The sequence below is a fragment of the Alosa alosa genome, chromosome 1 (assembly GCF_017589495.1).
Source record: "Alosa alosa isolate M-15738 ecotype Scorff River chromosome 1, AALO_Geno_1.1, whole genome shotgun sequence".
Lineage (NCBI taxonomy): Eukaryota > Metazoa > Chordata > Actinopteri > Clupeiformes > Clupeidae > Alosa > Alosa alosa.
Genome location: NC_063189.1, coordinates 28,698,889 through 28,715,685, shown reverse-complemented (window position 1 = coordinate 28,715,685; position 16,797 = coordinate 28,698,889). Strand labels below are relative to the sequence as shown.

General features: G+C 44.7%; 1 protein-coding gene across 7 annotated transcripts in view; it reads right to left on the bottom strand.

The window, feature by feature from the left end:
• lrba (LPS responsive beige-like anchor protein) overlaps positions 1 to 16,797 on the bottom strand; it is a 197,246-nt gene that overhangs the window by 104,440 nt on the left and 76,009 nt on the right. For all 7 annotated transcript variants that reach the window (XM_048245589.1, XM_048245607.1, XM_048245615.1 and 4 more), the window contains 3 exons: positions 16,008 to 16,072; positions 14,345 to 14,453; positions 1,745 to 1,911 (listed from right to left, as the gene is read on the bottom strand). In XM_048245589.1, the coding sequence (XP_048101546.1) occupies positions 1,745 to 1,911; positions 14,345 to 14,453; positions 16,008 to 16,072 (341 nt within the window). The remainder of the gene's footprint in view (positions 1 to 1,744; positions 1,912 to 14,344; positions 14,454 to 16,007; positions 16,073 to 16,797) is intronic.

Sequence of the window (16,797 nt, the reverse complement as noted above, 5' to 3'; positions counted from 1 at the left end):
ATTGTGATTGATTGGAGGCTCTGCCCGCTCTGAGGGCCACTGCCAACATGGGCCCGCGCCCATCCGACCCCATTACACAAGTCATCAATACTGCAGCACGGCAAAGCCCAGCACACAGCAGTAATGGCCAGAGGAGCCCAGCACCCGCATCCTCCCAGAGAGGGAGCACCCAGAGGAGGCCTGCACGTGCAGCACCACTGTGTGTGTGTGTGTGTGTGTGTGTCCTGCATATTTTAAATGTGTATATAGGAAGCAGATTAAATTGAAATGGGTAGAAAAATGAAAACCAAAGACATAAAAAAAGGGAGAATAGAAAAAAAACTAGCAAAGTGAGATCAGGAAAAGCCAATGCAACCCGGAAGACTAGAGATGAGTCCCTGGAGAAATTCCCTCAAACTATGGGAAAAGAAATGAGTTGGAATGTAACAGGGGGCAAGAGATAAATTCTCTCTGCAGCTACCATCAGATTAGACAAAAAACCTATGCAAGCAGACAGGCATCATTAGGGCAGATTTTTCTGTTCCATCCCAGCGGCCGCTTGTTTGCTGACATAAATACAGGGGGCTTTCTGTTTGGCCGGTAATGGCGAGGTAATGCAGTAATGGCTTTCATCTCTCTCCAGCAGCCATGCATCATGCCGCGGCTTCAGGACAGCCCAGCCCAGCCCAGCTTCATATACCCAAACACACGCACACGGCCAAGGGGCGGGCCGGCCGCCCAGCGCCCAGGAGGAATAATGACTGCGTGGATGAATAAAAGACGGAAATAGCTAGTCTGAGTGTACCACTAATAGAGGCTCCGAGAGGGGAAAGGTGGGGGAGACATCAATACCCAACGCAAGCGGAGAAGGGGGACGGAATAGCATGAGAGAGGAGTAATGACTTTGTTACTCTATGCCTGTGTGTGTGTGTGTGTGAGTGTATGCATGTGTGTGTGTGTGTATATGTGTGTGTGTGTGAGATGGGGATCAAGTGCAGCAGTGCACTTGCTTGTGTTTTACAGACACATTTCCCTGAGGAGATGCAGTGTGAGCTTTTGAAAATTAAGTGAGCCACATGCACTCCTAGAAAAAAGGCCTTTTTAGAAAATAAGTAGAATTCAACAAACCTCTACAGAATGCAAATGCAGAATCACGCTGAGGTACAAGGTGTGGCTATTGAGAGTAATGCTGTAACTCAATTTTAAGGAAGAAAACTTGCTCCACTCCTGTAATTCGTGTACTAATAACAATCTATTTCATAGTCACACCTGGTACATTGGATTTAGTGACTAAAAATTCTGGTAAGATGCGTAAGACAAAATCATCAACACATTCAGTAAACACCCATGCAACAATGACTTTTTGTGATGTTCATTTGGAGAAAAGAGTAAAGGCCCATTCACACCAAGAATGATAATGATAACTATAATGATAACTATATCCATAACGATAAAAGCATTCACACTGAACAACGATAAACAAAGTCTCTCCTTGTGTTAATGAATGTGACGGCTAAAATTCGATGGGTTCTGATTGGCTATTAGCATTTTATCGTTGTGAAAATCGCTCTGAAAGTGATCCCCAACGATATCGTTCTTCATGTCGTTATCGTTATAGTTTATGTGTGAACGTCGTCATTCATATTAACGAGAACGATATTTATTTATAGTTATCGTTCTTGGTGTGAATGGGCCTTAAGAAAGAGACCCAGAGTATTTGGTAGAGATCACTGCCTGATAGCACGCCAAGTGGCTGAGGATGTACCTGAATGAGGAGTTTCCCCAGGCACCGTGTTTGTCAGTGAGGATGTTGACGATCTTCTGGATCAGCTGGGTGCCAGTGACATGGTCGCGGTACTTGGCGGCACGGATGAGGTGGTCACACATCTTCTCCTCATCTCGCTTCTCAGCAGCATACTGCGCACAGTGGGACTGCAACGGGACGGGACAGGACAACACATCTCACTCTTCAATATCACAATGGACAGGACAGGACAGGACAACACATCTCACTCTTCAATATTACAATGGACAGGACAGGACAGGACAACACAACACATCTCACTCTTCAATATCACAATGGACAAGACAAGACAGGACAGGACAACACATCTCACTCTTCAATATCACAATGGACAAGACAGGACAGGACAGGACAGGACAACACATCTCACTCTTCAATATTCTGGGGCAACCGTGGCCTACTGGTTAGCGCTTCGGACTTGTAACCAGAGGGTTGCCGGTTCGAACCCCGATCAGTAGGAACGGCTGAAGTGCCCTTGAGCAAGGCACACAACCTGGGCAAACCTAGCCCATGAAAACATAACAAACTGTTCCGCCAAATCACAGACGAGATGCGTGTTTAGGAGCGTGTCAATTACACGGAAGCAGCATGTGAGGGAGGGGGAGGAAGTTACGAGCTAGCTCTCTGTTTTGTTTGAAAGTCAACAGAAGTGACGTTACCCAGCATCGCTTAGAGCAGTGGTTCTCAACCTTTTTTCAGTGATGTACCCCTGTGAAATATTTTTTCAGCCAAGTACCCCCTAACCAGCGCAAAACATTTTTAGTTCAGAAAAAGACTACGCTTCAACCACGACTCCATCGTTTGAGTTTTGACAGTGATTGACAGGTGATGACGGGTGGCACGTGACAGGTTGGGTTGAACCATCCTGGTATGGGGGGGACTCTGGGTTTTTAGGACAATGAAATTGAATAGTCTACTGAAATATAAAATTAATTTTATGAACTTATATTTTCCTGAAATATTTAATATGTAAAATATTTATTACATAATTGTTTTTAAAGTATTTTTGCAAGGATTCTATTTTTTAAATGTATATTTTAAAATCTCACGAACCCCCAGGGGTACGCGTACCCCCATTTGAGAAACACTGGCTTAGAGCACCTTTAATTTAAAAATATATTTAATGTTGTTACTTACCAATAAACATATGCTTTGACATTATTATTGTCCTAAACCAGCTGAGCTAATGGTGATGGTGATGTTCAGCTAATATTAGTTAACCCTACACAAGCCCAATAACATCCCACACCCAGTGATAATTGGATCAACCACAGGGAACTTCACATAATAGGTCAGTCAGCGGCCTTTGAGACTGACTGACCTTGCTGTTATTATTAGTCCAATTATTAATTATTCCATTGTTAATAGTGGCCATTTTCACAGACAGCGTTCCAAAGTAAACCTCCTGGAATGATTTATGACACTGCTAATCATGGACCTGAAGGGCCACACCATTGATTAGGATTGTGAGTGTGTTTTCCTCTGTGTATGCATGCGTGTGTGTGTGTGTGTGTGTGTGTGTGTGTGTGTGTGTGAGAGAGGGAGGAGATTACATACAGCCGGTGTGTAGAAATTCTAGCCACGGTGGTAACAAATGAAAGTGTGGGGTCATTTCTGGCCTGTTGTCAAAGTGATTAATATCACTGGACACATATTTACTTATGCCTCCAGGGTGTAAAATCTGAAAATACCTACAATGCAAAGAGGGGAACATATTTCTTTGTCAGAATTTGTTATCTGAGAGGTCCTTTGATCTTACTGCAAGATGGGGAAACACCTTCAACTGGTGAAAAAAATTCAAGGAATGAAACTTTGCACAGAAGATATCATTTATATAAAATTGACTATTGTTTAAAGTACCACACCTTAAAAATACATATTTCAATGATATGGGTTTACAGGGAAACTAATAACAGATGCATGTTTTCGTTGTATGGACGTGGAGCACATAAGGAGCAGAGGCAGGTTGCTGAGGGTCTGGAGGAGCTCAAAACCAGAGCACAAAAACCAAGCAGCCCTGCAGAAAGCTATCTCAGTCTAAAGGTTAAGGCAACGATCGGCAACCCCTCTAATGCAATTCCCCTACTCCATCCATTGTGTGTTATGGCTCGAAATTAGATTAGAGCCAGCAGAGGCTGCAGCCCACCAGCAACAGACACAGATACAGTAGGGAGCTGTGCAGACACAAGGCCCCTGGCAAATGCAACCTGCTCAGGCAAAACTTGAAGCAGTAACCACCGCAGAGTGCTCCGTAATGGAGCTTCCCCTCCAATTTGGGGGACAACTCTTCATATCTGACAGGAAATCCATAGGTATAAATCACATTACAGCATCCGCTCTCCCCTAATTATCAATCTATGTCTCTTTGTGCAGCATTAAAGTCTGGCCTGACCTTAAACAGGGAGATAGGAGCGGGGGAGAGAGAGATGAAACATGTTTAAAGGACGGAGAGAGAGGGGGGCACGGGAAGGGGAAGGGGAAGGGTGGGGGTAAATGTTTAAATGTTAACCTCTGGAAATGCCAGCAGAGGCAGAGGGGACAGACATGTGAGAGGGGGGTGTCCATTCATCTTGTGTCTGTGAGGGAGGCACAGGCCTGGACCTCACACACACACACACTAACATAGGAAAGGAGCATAAAGTCACTTTATGATTTTTAAAACATACTGTATGTAGAACACACACATTTTGGCTTTTACTAACAAACAAGGAAATTCACTCGTTGGAAATTAATTGAGAACATCAGTAAATATGCACACAATAAATCATACAGTAACAAAAATGTGCTATCTGCTAAACTGCCCAGAAGAAAAACCACGCCAAATTCAACAGTAGCAGGAAGAGTTAATTATCACTAAACTCAACACCCCACATCAGCACTTCATAAATGAAAACCAACCTTCATTACAAACAAAACCTCTAAATTAGCAACCTACCCACCAGTCTAGCCAATGAGGGATTGACCACAGCCAGTAAAGCTCTTTCTTTAAATGGGGAGGAGGGATATGCACATGGTCTGCATCCTTTCTTGGGTCAAATGTATGTGGATGCTGTCAGAAACAATAGGTAGTCAACACACTCCAATGAAACCTGCATGGTGGTGTTGGGGCCACAGAGGAAACATCAGATCATAGTGGACCATTAGTCCAGGGCAGTCTCTTCTACAGGCCTATGATACCCCCACAACAGCATATCACCAAAGCAGCACTCTGAAATGCACTGAGGGCTGTATCCTCAGTTTTCTATTAGAACTGGGAGATCAAGGCTGACTAGCGGGTGTGGTGTAATCTGTGTCATTCTGTGTGTGTGTGTGTGTGTGTGTAGGGTGGGAGGGGAGGCAGAGGTGGGCTGTTATGGCCACAGACAGAGTAATGGTCCCCAGAACCGCTGAGCTCACGCATGCACAGACAGAATGGTTCCACCAGAGTCACAGGCAAATGACGGCTCGACAAAACATATTGTTGGAGCAAAAGAATAAAACCAGGCACAACTGCCACAACACACTCCACCGTGTAAAATGATACAGACTGTTGAATTGAGCAATTGGGCAGAAGGTGTTCTACCTTAATGATTCCATTTTTTTCTTTTGCACATACACAAAAGCTATTGAGAAAGTGGCCATTCCTAGCCTTAAAAACAGAACAACAGCTCTAAATAAAACAAATCATATTCCAAATTATACGTTTACGTCATGCATACCTTCTCGCAATCTTCTGAGGCTTTCAATCCTTCACTATTCCAATGCTTTATCAGATCAGGGCACACATTCACAAAGCATTTTATCTTACCGCTAAGAGTACTTCTAAATCGCACTAAACGTTTTTAACTAGGGGTTTTTTCTTAAAACATATTCACAGCTGAAACCAACTTTTAGTAAGGACACTGACAACTCTTAAAATGCTTGCAGCAACCATGGTGATTGGCTGATGATGAGTGACAGGTCTTTGCTGGTGAAAAGGCATGCGCTACAAGAGTACCATGAAGGACGAGATAAATAAATAAATAAATAAATAAATAAATAAATACATAAATACATACATACATACAACAGGCTACAAGGTAAATAGCCTAGTGATGGAATACACTATGAATTGATGCAGTATCTTTGCAACATTTTTTTAATGAATCTGTATGAAGACACGTTTGCATAGACGAGAAGCACTTGAATTTGATTTATAATGAAACGTTACATTTAGTTTAAATCTTGAAAATGAACGGTTTTGTGTCTTGTTGGTGGTGTTATGGCATCCCCCTTACAATGCACAATTACTCGCTTGCGATTGATATCTTATGTAAGCGATTCTGCAAGTGCATTTCAAAACAGTGTGATGTGAAATGCTACAAACAGCTGCTTACCATTGTTTGTGAATAGGTCTTTGTAAGTTAGGAGTCTTCTCAACTACATTAGTTACTTAGTTATAACCTGTCCCAGACTGTGAAAGTGCTACTTGTGCTTTGTGAATTACTCATAGGAGTCCTAAAGTTACGACGGACACAGACATTATTTTAAAGAATTTCTCCTAAATCCGCCAGTTACTTTTAACCTAACCTATTCTTTGTGAATACGGGCCCAGATCAGAGTACCAAATACAACAAATATAAAACGTTTTAAAAAAAAAAAAAAACAGATGCAGATGACTTTTCCTTCTGAGTATTCTTTACGCTAGTGAATGTTTAGATGCCACCACATAAGGCAGATTGCTTCCTAATCAGTTTGAGGGGCTTGGATGAGGCTCTCTCTGCCATCAGTAGCACGTAAACACTGCTGCGCCCACAGAAGACCTCCCGTCTGCCTCTCCAGCAGAGGGTTCAAAAGCATAATCATGCAGCTCTGCGGGGCAGTGCCTCATTACCTCTTGTTTGTGTGGTGGCTCCAATGACTACTGCAGTGTGGCCTGTGTGGCCTGCACAGCGCGCGTGATGCACACCAACGACAAGGGCTCCTGAGGCGCCGCTCGAGCGCTGGCTGGCACCGCAGACGCACAGCTGGGATCTTATTAAAAAGCCATTTGGATTTGTACTCTCTCCTGATGTTTCCAGAGCTGGTAGGGGCCAGAGCTATCACCTTCCCTTCCTTCCCAATTGACTGTCCCATCTAGCATCCACTCTCTCCCCAAGGGCGTCATTTAGACAGAAAAGCTATGCAGCTGACGGGAATGTCCTTGTCGCTGCTCTGCTGGAATGCAAATCTACAGCAAATAAGGTATTCCTAGAAGGTCTGGACGGGAACCATGGGGAAAAGACAGAGCAGGGGGATGGGGAGATGGGGAAGAGAACAAAGAAACAAATATGGAGATGTAGAACAAATCAGATTTCATACATTTCTCCTCTGTCTTGTACTTCATCCTTTGGCCCTTCCGTTCCAAGTTTAAATTTGGGGGAATAAAAAAAAAACAGCACCAGGGGAATTCAGACAAAAGGGCTCGGAGCGCGAGGGGACGACAAGCAAGAAAAATGACAGCTTAAAAGTACAATGGCGAACAAAAGTCAGCGCATGACAACGTCTGACAGCAACCTCAATTCTGGAACGATGCTCCTGTCAGACAGCGCTGTCTCACTATTGATTCTCCCCCGCCGCTTCTCCCTCATTCTCACTCACTCCCCAGATGAGCAGAGGGGGAGAAGAGCCAGAAAGAAATAAATAACTGTCCCTCTGGAGCAGAGTGGAACATGTTTGCCCCCTACATCCCCATCCTCATTCCACACTGACCATCAAGGTTAACGCCGACGCAACAACTTATCAAAGTATCTCTCTGGCCGGCGCTCTCCCGGCTCATTCTGGGCTTTTAATGGACTGGTCACAATGCGTGGATGGCAGACTCTTCATCTTGGCCCAGGCCCCCCCTCCCCCTCCCCCTCTCCACCAGACACTGCCGCACCCCCATTAGTCAGCTGAGGGCCACGCTGCGCCGACTCCTGATGACTTCAAGGTCACGCCACGTGAGGAATCGTAGGAATTAACTGTCCTTTTGAGGTGAAAAATAGTCAAATGAGGGAGATGCACTGGAGATGAAAAATGAAGGTGTCCTCTGGAACGCGACTTGATTTACAAATGCAGGGGGATATTTTTAACTGAGCGAAAATAACACAAACATATATGGCAGAAAAAGCAGAGCAAGAGCAAGGGGGAAAAGAACAGGCTACGGTTGTCTGTCTCCAACACTGACTTAATCTGGAGGTGGTAGAATATCTAGAAAGTAGAAATGATTTCAATTTTAGTGAAAGTAGACAATACAAATCATTTCAATTTGACAATAACCTAAATACATCACAGGCAAGAAGTGCTTTAAATGATATGGCAGTGGAACACAGCTCATTTGTGCATATATGATGGATTCATATCTGGTGTTCACAACACAAGGTCAAAAGCCAGAGATAATGCATTCACCAGACTTATGTGAGAGAATTATGTGAGACGTTTCCACGTCACTAACATTAAAAAGTATATCATCTTTATGTGAAAACTGAATGCAAACCCTGGAAGAGTCTCTTCTCAACCATTCACTCCATAATCTCAGTGAAGACAATTATATTAATACTGCCAAGCAATCCACTCTAATCCCTTCAAAAAGCCAGCCATTACGAGAGGGATTAAACCCCATTAAGGGCCAATAAAGAGATTACGCTCACAGCGTCGGGGCAACACTTAAAGCTCTCATGGGTTCACGCATGAGCCAAGCTGACGGAGGAAAACATGCACATCTCTTCCTCCTAAACCCTTGGATTAGAAACATGTTCCAAAGATGTAAATAAAGATTGGGACGTATAGAATCTCAACTAAAGGTATCTTTACAATGCAATTAATAAACATTAGTTAATAAAACACTGTAAATCTGAAATCAAAAAGACCAATCCTGTTTTGAGGGTCAGTGTGCAGTTGTGCTGGTCCAGATTATATCGGAGTTGTGGGGGTGCGGAGAGGATGCTGGACTAATGACGTTAGGAGGCTAGACGATGCCTATAATGAGGGTGAATGCAGGGTTGATGCCATTAGTGGCGCGAATCACCTTACAGCCTGACGAGGAACAAAGACACGAAGCACTAATTACAGAAACCACAGCAGACAATCTCACGCATACCACCATCAGGAGTCTATTCAATTACTGCACATCAAGATCAAGTGATGGCTGACAATAAAAGAAGGGCGAGCACAAGAGAGAGAGAGTGAAAAAAGATAGAGTGGGGGGACCACTGGTGACCTCACGCTCTCTCCTTCAACGCTATCTGGACCCCAGCATCTGGCCTTGTGCCCCACAGCCCTCCACATCTCATCCCTAATGAAGGACCCATAAAAAAGAGGACTTCGATTTCTCCCCCCGCTCTCTCTGTCTCTATCTTTCTTTCTCTCTCTCTCTCGCGCTCTTCATACCCACACAGGTATCAGATGCGATCGCCCGTTTGAATCAGGGGCACGATGGGGAAGAGATCTCTTCCGCATTAGGGATCCTATTAGAAAGAAAACACTAAAAGGTAATTGGATTTCCTCCTGTTATCTCCCTCAGTGTCAGCCCCTAGTGTCGCTATAATAACTTACTCTCCAGGGTGAAGATAACTCAATAAGGGCCACAGAACACAGAAAGGGAGAGACAGAGAGGGGGGGGGCAGAGAGCATATGTTATGAATCTCCCAAGCGCAAACTTGTCTAAATCACCAGGCTCCTCCATTTCAGGCAGAGGTGCATATAAACCCTGACAGGGAGTAAACATAAATTCACTTTTATCTCTTGAATAATTCACTTTCTGCAGTCTGGCAGGCCACAGCCTGTGTCCTGAGGACAGCTAAGGTGCTGCAACACGCTGCTTCACAGGACAGAAGTGGGAGGACATCCCTCTCCTCTGAGCGCTGGATCAAACCAGGCAGAGAGCCGGCAGAGGCTCCGGTGTGTACAGGACCAAACAGAAGCATGTCAAAAGGACACCCATGTTTAAGCATGAAACAATGACATCTGGGGCTTTTATGAAACTACAGTTAAGCATTCCTAGATAGAAATATGCTTTCTCTCTTGAGAGTGTAGTCAGTGTACACGTGCACACAGACACACAAACACGCACATTGTGGAAAAGAAAGCCTATTAGCTTCAGACTCACTTGCTTATTGGGACAGCTTAGCCATCAGTCAAGAATCAATGCTTGTTCTCCACACTGAGAAGGATGTCCAATCCTCAAAGCACCACTGAGGGAGCCGTGAAAGGAGCATTTAGCAGATGTGTGTGACACCAGGAACACGCAACTCCACCACACTAACACACAAATCCACACAAGCTTGGGCAAACCATGCACTTTTTAACATTTGTCTGAAAATCTGAAATGGGGTAAAGGCTAGCCTTTAAAATGGAGGAGGCCTTTGGCAAGCGCCGGCTCTCCCCCCGGGGGGCAGGTTTCATTGGCCTGTTATTTTTATTGTGGCACTGCAAAATGAAACCAGGACCACAGAGAGAAACAGCCGAGCCCAAACGGAGGAAAATCAATACAGCAATATCAGAGGCACACTTATCGGCTCCACGCTTCTCTCAGAGGTCACTGAGGAGCAACTACATTTAAGTGAGGAATTCAATTGTGAAACATAGTTTGTGCTGGCTATGCCGCGTATCTGATTATAGAAGATTGGGATTTGAACGACAAAAAAAAAGGAAGTGTTTCATACAACACTGCTCAGGAGACAGACAACAGAAAACCCTTTCATGGAAACCACTGTCTTCTAGTGTTAAACATAATAGACATGTATGTAAGGAAATATGTGAAGAAAGAAGTTTGATAGGAAGGTTTAATCAACATTAAAGCAACCTTTAAAGATGTGGGTGAAGAAAGTACAAATGACAACACATTGCACCAGAGATAGAGATTAAAGGGGACATGTAGTTTATTTTAGTGTAAAACATTCAGAAATGGCCTAGAAATAGCAAGAGAATGTGAAGAAACATCTGTTTGATGTGATGTATTACCACTACATACTGTGTGTGGCACTGTACGATGCAAGTCAATGGAAGAGTGGTGTTACTAACCTAATGGTGCGTTCAAGACAACTCAAAACTACACATAGTATCTGGAGCTAAATGAGCACCTTAAACCTGGTACTCAAGGTTGTTCCATGAGCCTGTTTAAGAGCGTTTTCCTTTACGTATCTGGATATTTTTCAAATATTTTTTTCTATCAATTCATTTAGGATCATGTCCAGAGTACACATACTTTTTTTAATCACTTACAAGAAAACAACTTTAATATTCCCTGAACTCTGCATTGAGGATTTAACTGTCTTTGTAACCTTCTGGTTGATGGACCATTAATCGCTTAGAAAAATAATACATTCAAATAAATGTGAATGATTTCTAAATAAATATGCTAGTAATATCAAATAAACCTAATTGTCATACACAGTAATCTAATGTTTTTTTTCACATACACAGTGGGATTTACAGCAAAACAAATAATGAACCATACATAATGTTGTGCTGCCTGAAATGACAGTGACCAGCAAGATGGCAACATTAAAAAAATATATTATTTTTATTTTACTTTATTAAGTTATTTTTAACTCCTACCTCTTTCAGCTAACTTACTTTAAGGCAATGTGAAAGGAATTAACTAAAATCGTAGTCAAGATGCAGAGACTTCAATTGTGGCCAAATGCTGTATCTAGCAATGTTAGCTAAAGTAAATTTGTGTATGTCCCATGATTCAGATCTTCTCCATAATTTGTTTGTTGAGTTCTTCTTTGGCCTACGCTACGCACTTTTCCACTAAGTTTCATGAAAATCAGCTGATTGCTTCTGCGTGATCCTGCTTACAGACAGACACAGCACCAAAAACATCACCACTTTGGTAGAAGGAACAACTGAACACGAGGGGTTGGGGGTACCCCTAGCCCTAATAGGTGTTACTGGCTCAAAGTTGCTGTGGTGGTGGAGCGTCTGATGGTAGGTACTGCACATGTTTGTGAAGATGATCGGGCAGAGAGGGGTGGGCCTGAAACACCAGACCTCACTGTTGAGTGTTCTGGAGTGAGTTTAATTCAATAAAACAGGAGGAAGCTGTTTGATAGCCCTTGTAAATCATACATGTACTGTAGACACCCCTGTTGATTACTGTAGTGGAGTAAGCAACAAAGCAAACAGGTACAAACCATGTCCTCTCCTTAGGCCCTGGGTGCTTAATATTGAGTATGCTTTGCCTTTAAGTAAAGCCCCCAAATTTTATAGTGCAACATATAATATGCGTTATATTGAATGTACTGTATTACTTTGTTGCAAAACTATCAACTACAGAAACACTAACATAAAGTAAGTATGATTTATCAACCGCCTTTATCCCATGTGTCAGCTGACCATTTCCCAGATGGCCGTTCTACTGCTGCTCCACTACGCCCCCGAAAAAACTGACTGATAAAACTGGTTGATGGTAGTGATCACCTCGGTCTTCAGTATGAGCCAGATGTAAGCAAAAAGAAATAAGCTATTGACCAGAGTAGGAACAAATTACTCTTGCCTTTAACAAAGGCACACTAAGAATTTGGGGCACAGTCACCGACTTCCTTTTGTGATGGCTGACTTCCTGGTGTAATTACATAAAACTCTGCACTATTCCTGCTCAGTTTTGATCTGACACTAGCGTTTCCTTGTCTGGTGCTGTCTGACTTTTAAAAGCTGGGCCCCATTTAACAGCGAGTTCGAGAATGAACAGCTCCACTCAGTAAGTAGTGCTGACTTTGACTGATAAAAATGCCCATAATTGTACCTGACAGTGTTAGTCTAGCCGTGAGAAAGAGCCAGGAAGAGAATTCCCCACATCACTACGTAACTCTGAGCAGTGGGGCCCTCAGTTTGTTCTCACAGATGGCATTGTGAGCAGACAGCATAGTTAAATAACCATCAGAGGGAGCCCAGTCCTCTCACTGCCTCAGGCAGGACTTCACCACCGTACACTACCTGCTCTGTCTTATATGGAATGGAAGAGAAGAGAGTGTCAAAAATCTCTGAGATAACCTTTGCCCATCGGGCTGATAATGTGAACAGGCACTGCAATCCAATAGACCACAGCGATGCAGCCATCAGAATCTCCTCCGAGATCATATGACTGATCTGGGCACAGAGAGGAAACATATGGAGGACAGGATCCCATCCTATTCCTGCACTCAGCAGAGGTTTGATTGGGGATCATTAGAGCATTCTATTACATTCTCCTGGAACAGGGACAAAGCTGTCTGCCTTCCAGATGACAAGCTTGTCCAAAGTCCCTCTTCACGATGCTCTATACAATCCAAAAATCACATACCCCCTGACACAGTTGCTTACACATGAAGCTAGCATAGCTTTTGCAGAAGGGCTACACCAACGCTGGAGCCAAAGCCAGTAACTCTGGGCTCATGGCAGTGAGGAACAATAACAACGAAAGTCTCACGAAAGACCTGATTTGCAAATCTGATTGACGCTGGTGACAAGCAGTCGGCACCCAAAGCCTAAGGGTATGATCACATGACTCCAGGAGCTCCATGTGCCCCTAACTAAACAGACTACCACCACAGAACACAGTCTCAGCAGAGCAGATATCCGATAGCCTCACCTATTTACATTTACACTTTTTCCCCTCCTCTCCATCTCCTCATTTCTGAGCGTCAGACCCTGCCTTGAACCTTTCTTAAAGCATAACATTTTACAACTAGAGGGTGAGCGGGGGGGGGGTGCTCAGCAGTCTGCCCCTGTACACCAACCAAGAGGAGCAATGGAGGGCGAGTGTGAGGGGAGGAGAAGATGCTGTATTCCTGTCACTGGCAAAATACACCCCCAATGGGAACACAAAAGACAGAACATGATTCAGAGAGAGAGAAAGAGAGAAAGAGAGCGAGAGAGAGAGAGAGAGAGAGAGAGAGAGAGAGAGATATATAAAGGGGTGGAGGGAAACATATAAAGAGACAGCCTAAAAAAAGAGATGGTGAGGAATATAGAGAGACACAAGGGGGAGAGGGGCAGAGAGAGGGAGCGCACAAGAGAAAGAATCTGTGACTACGGGCTGGCTTTAATGAAAGGCAGAGCTTGTGTTGTAGCTGCGGGGTAGCGCAGGCCGGCCCAGAGCGGGGCCAGGCTGGGCTGGGGGAATACGTGAGCTTAACGGCATGTTTGGTTAAAGGAACGTGCCAAAAGAGAAAAGGAAAACATTTACTCTCCGTCACTCTTACAAGCTCAGCTAAAGCAACAGACAGCAGTCTGGACAAGAGAGTGAGTCTTAAAAATGATATACCCTCGCTGAGTCGGTCACATCAGAGAGTGTTCCAAATTATTAGACAGAGTATATAAAAAATATCAACTTCCTCTGTTAAACTAGGAAAATATACTTAGATATAGGCATGTGTTGGCCTTACTGTCCTCACCAAAATATCCTTTTTTTATTATTTTACTGTACAGTGTTAATGACATACTGATGCTTCATGCTTGTTCAAAAACTCAACAGTATATCAGGAATGGGTGAGGAAGTGGCCACTGCTCAACTCAGTTAGGAGATGTGAGGAGCTATGGGCTGGGCAGAGCTGTTACTGCTGTGTGCTGAATGTGGCCAGGCTGCTATGGGCCCACCTCAAACTCTGCATGCTTGTGGATGTCTTCTGCTCTCTGTCTGCTCAGGATGAACTCAGCCTCGTTGGCCACACGCACCAGATGGTCCTTCATAGTGTGGCTCAGTAGCCTGTGGAGAAAAGAGAAGGAAACAGCGTCACGTACGCACACCAACACCTCAGAACACAACATGGAGAGAAGCAACATGGGGGGGAAAAAGATCTCACTCAAATACTCTAAATCTCGCACATTTTTGCTGTCTTTTAGCTCATGATAACCAGTTGAGATTTTATTTACAAAAAAAATAGATATCTAAAATAAATCTGGCTTCATTTTCTGAGAGAAACATACTCTTGAGATTTTTCAGCTCTGCAGTAGCACAGCTTGTGTGTGGACATTGAAACACACACACAGACTGTACCTGCAGTTTGGGTGAAAGGCTTTTAAGATTTATGAAAAAGAGCCGTATCTAGCCCAGTGCAAATGTAGCGTGTCAAATGAGCAGAACATCCAATTTAACGCTCAACTTATCACTTTCACACTGGAGCACGGGCGCTAATTGATTTGTTAATGATATGCATCTGACCCAGGGTGTCTCCAGGTTGTCTTTGGTGTTTAAACATTTGTAAAATCCTTCCTCAACCCCCTCCTTTCCACATCCCTTTCTCACACACACACACACACACACACTCACATATGTATCTAGTCTAATAAAACATGCACCCCAGGCCATGCGGCAGCCCCTCTGCAGCCTCTCACAGGTCAGGAGGGGTCACCAGCATGCAAAGTGGAACAATAACAGGCCGAGGCGGGGAGGGAGCGGGAATCCGCCGTAACTCGAGCCTGGTGTGTCCGCACCGGGCAGCAGGGGAGCGGAGGTGGCCTGGTCTCCGTGGCGACCTCATGCGCCATCAATAACACACAGCTCTCACGTCCACACTGAACTCCACTTTATGATGTCCCACTTGGCCAACACACACGTGCGCACACACACACATACTATACACGCACAGGCACACATACGCACATGCACACCCACACACACACACACACACCTTCACTCAATTGCAGGGCCCAGGGATAGAGTTACCGGGCCCTGCATCACAAATCAGGCCGTCTGCAGGAGAGCGGGTCAGACCCAACATGGCTCAGGCTGTGTTGTTTATTAGCAGCCGCTCTCAGCCGCTCTCTACCAACAGCAGCCACACTGAGCAGAGGTGGCTCATCAAGTGAGGAAGGAAGGAGGGAGAAGTGGAGCACAAAAGGTAGAGCAGGAGAGGGAGAGAATGAGGAGCAGAGGGGGGAGGAGGTCAGAGGATGGGATGTGTGTCCACCATGACAAGAAAAACAGATCCCTTAATGGGCAGTGAGGCCAGAGAGTGAGAGTGTGTTGAATATCGGAGTCCTTCTCATGTCCCATGTTCTATCTGGCCCTCACACTCCCACTCCCAGGTCCCAGGGGAAGGCGTCAGCATTGGCTGGGAGTCTTATAGTCTGAGGAGCAGACCTCTCTCCTCTCTTCCAGCCGTGACCTTCTGATCTGAAAACACGGCCCTCCGGGTGGAGAGAGAGAGAGGGAGGGAGGGAGGGAAAGAGAGAGGGGGGCGTGGGGGTGGGGGTGAGACAGAGAGACACCAAAGAGCTCCGAGAGGAGCCTAAGGTGAGCTGGTGTGGTCATCCTCACCTGCCCTCGTTGACGAGCTCAATGAAAGCCAGGCCAGCGTTCTTCTGGATGGAGTTCTGCCACTCCTGAAAGAGAGACATTCACTCATTAGGCTCATGAGTCCACAAGCATAACAGGGCCCTGACAAGTCACACACTCAAAACTCAACATTTCAGAAAACTACAGACAGTGGGAGAAGGCCTGTACTTCTGGAAGGATTACGGTAGCTCTGCCGTCTGCACCTCTGCTGAAGTGTTAAACTTGCAAGTGTTAGTCCAAACAACCAAGCCACCGCAGTCCGAGCAACAGCTTTCAATGGCCTTTCCTCCCCACACACGCACTAGCAGCTTTCAGCCTGGACATTTCTCACAGTCCAAACACCATTTCAGCACCACAGTCTGAACTGTGAGATAAAAACACGACAGGCGTTCCAGGCTGACCGCAGCAGAGCGCTCTTGGAATCTTCTGGGTAGAAAGGGAAACCACCCTGGGACTGAACACAAGAGGCTAAATTTACAGCTTCCAGCGGACAGTGTTATTGAGACAACTTGTGCAGCCGATGGTTTCATACCTCTAATAATTTACATTTAATCACCTGCCATTACCCACAGTTGTAAAACGCAGCCGTGGAAACCGTGACGCATGGATTCTCTTATCCAGATATTTAACGCTGGAAAAGGGGGAAAAACTGAAAGCTAAACAGACAGGGCTTCACTCTGCCTGAACATATACATAAGAATATGCATGCATCATTGACTGACATCCTGTTGAAAGAGAATTATTGAACAGCCCCATGAGCAAATCCAGGTCT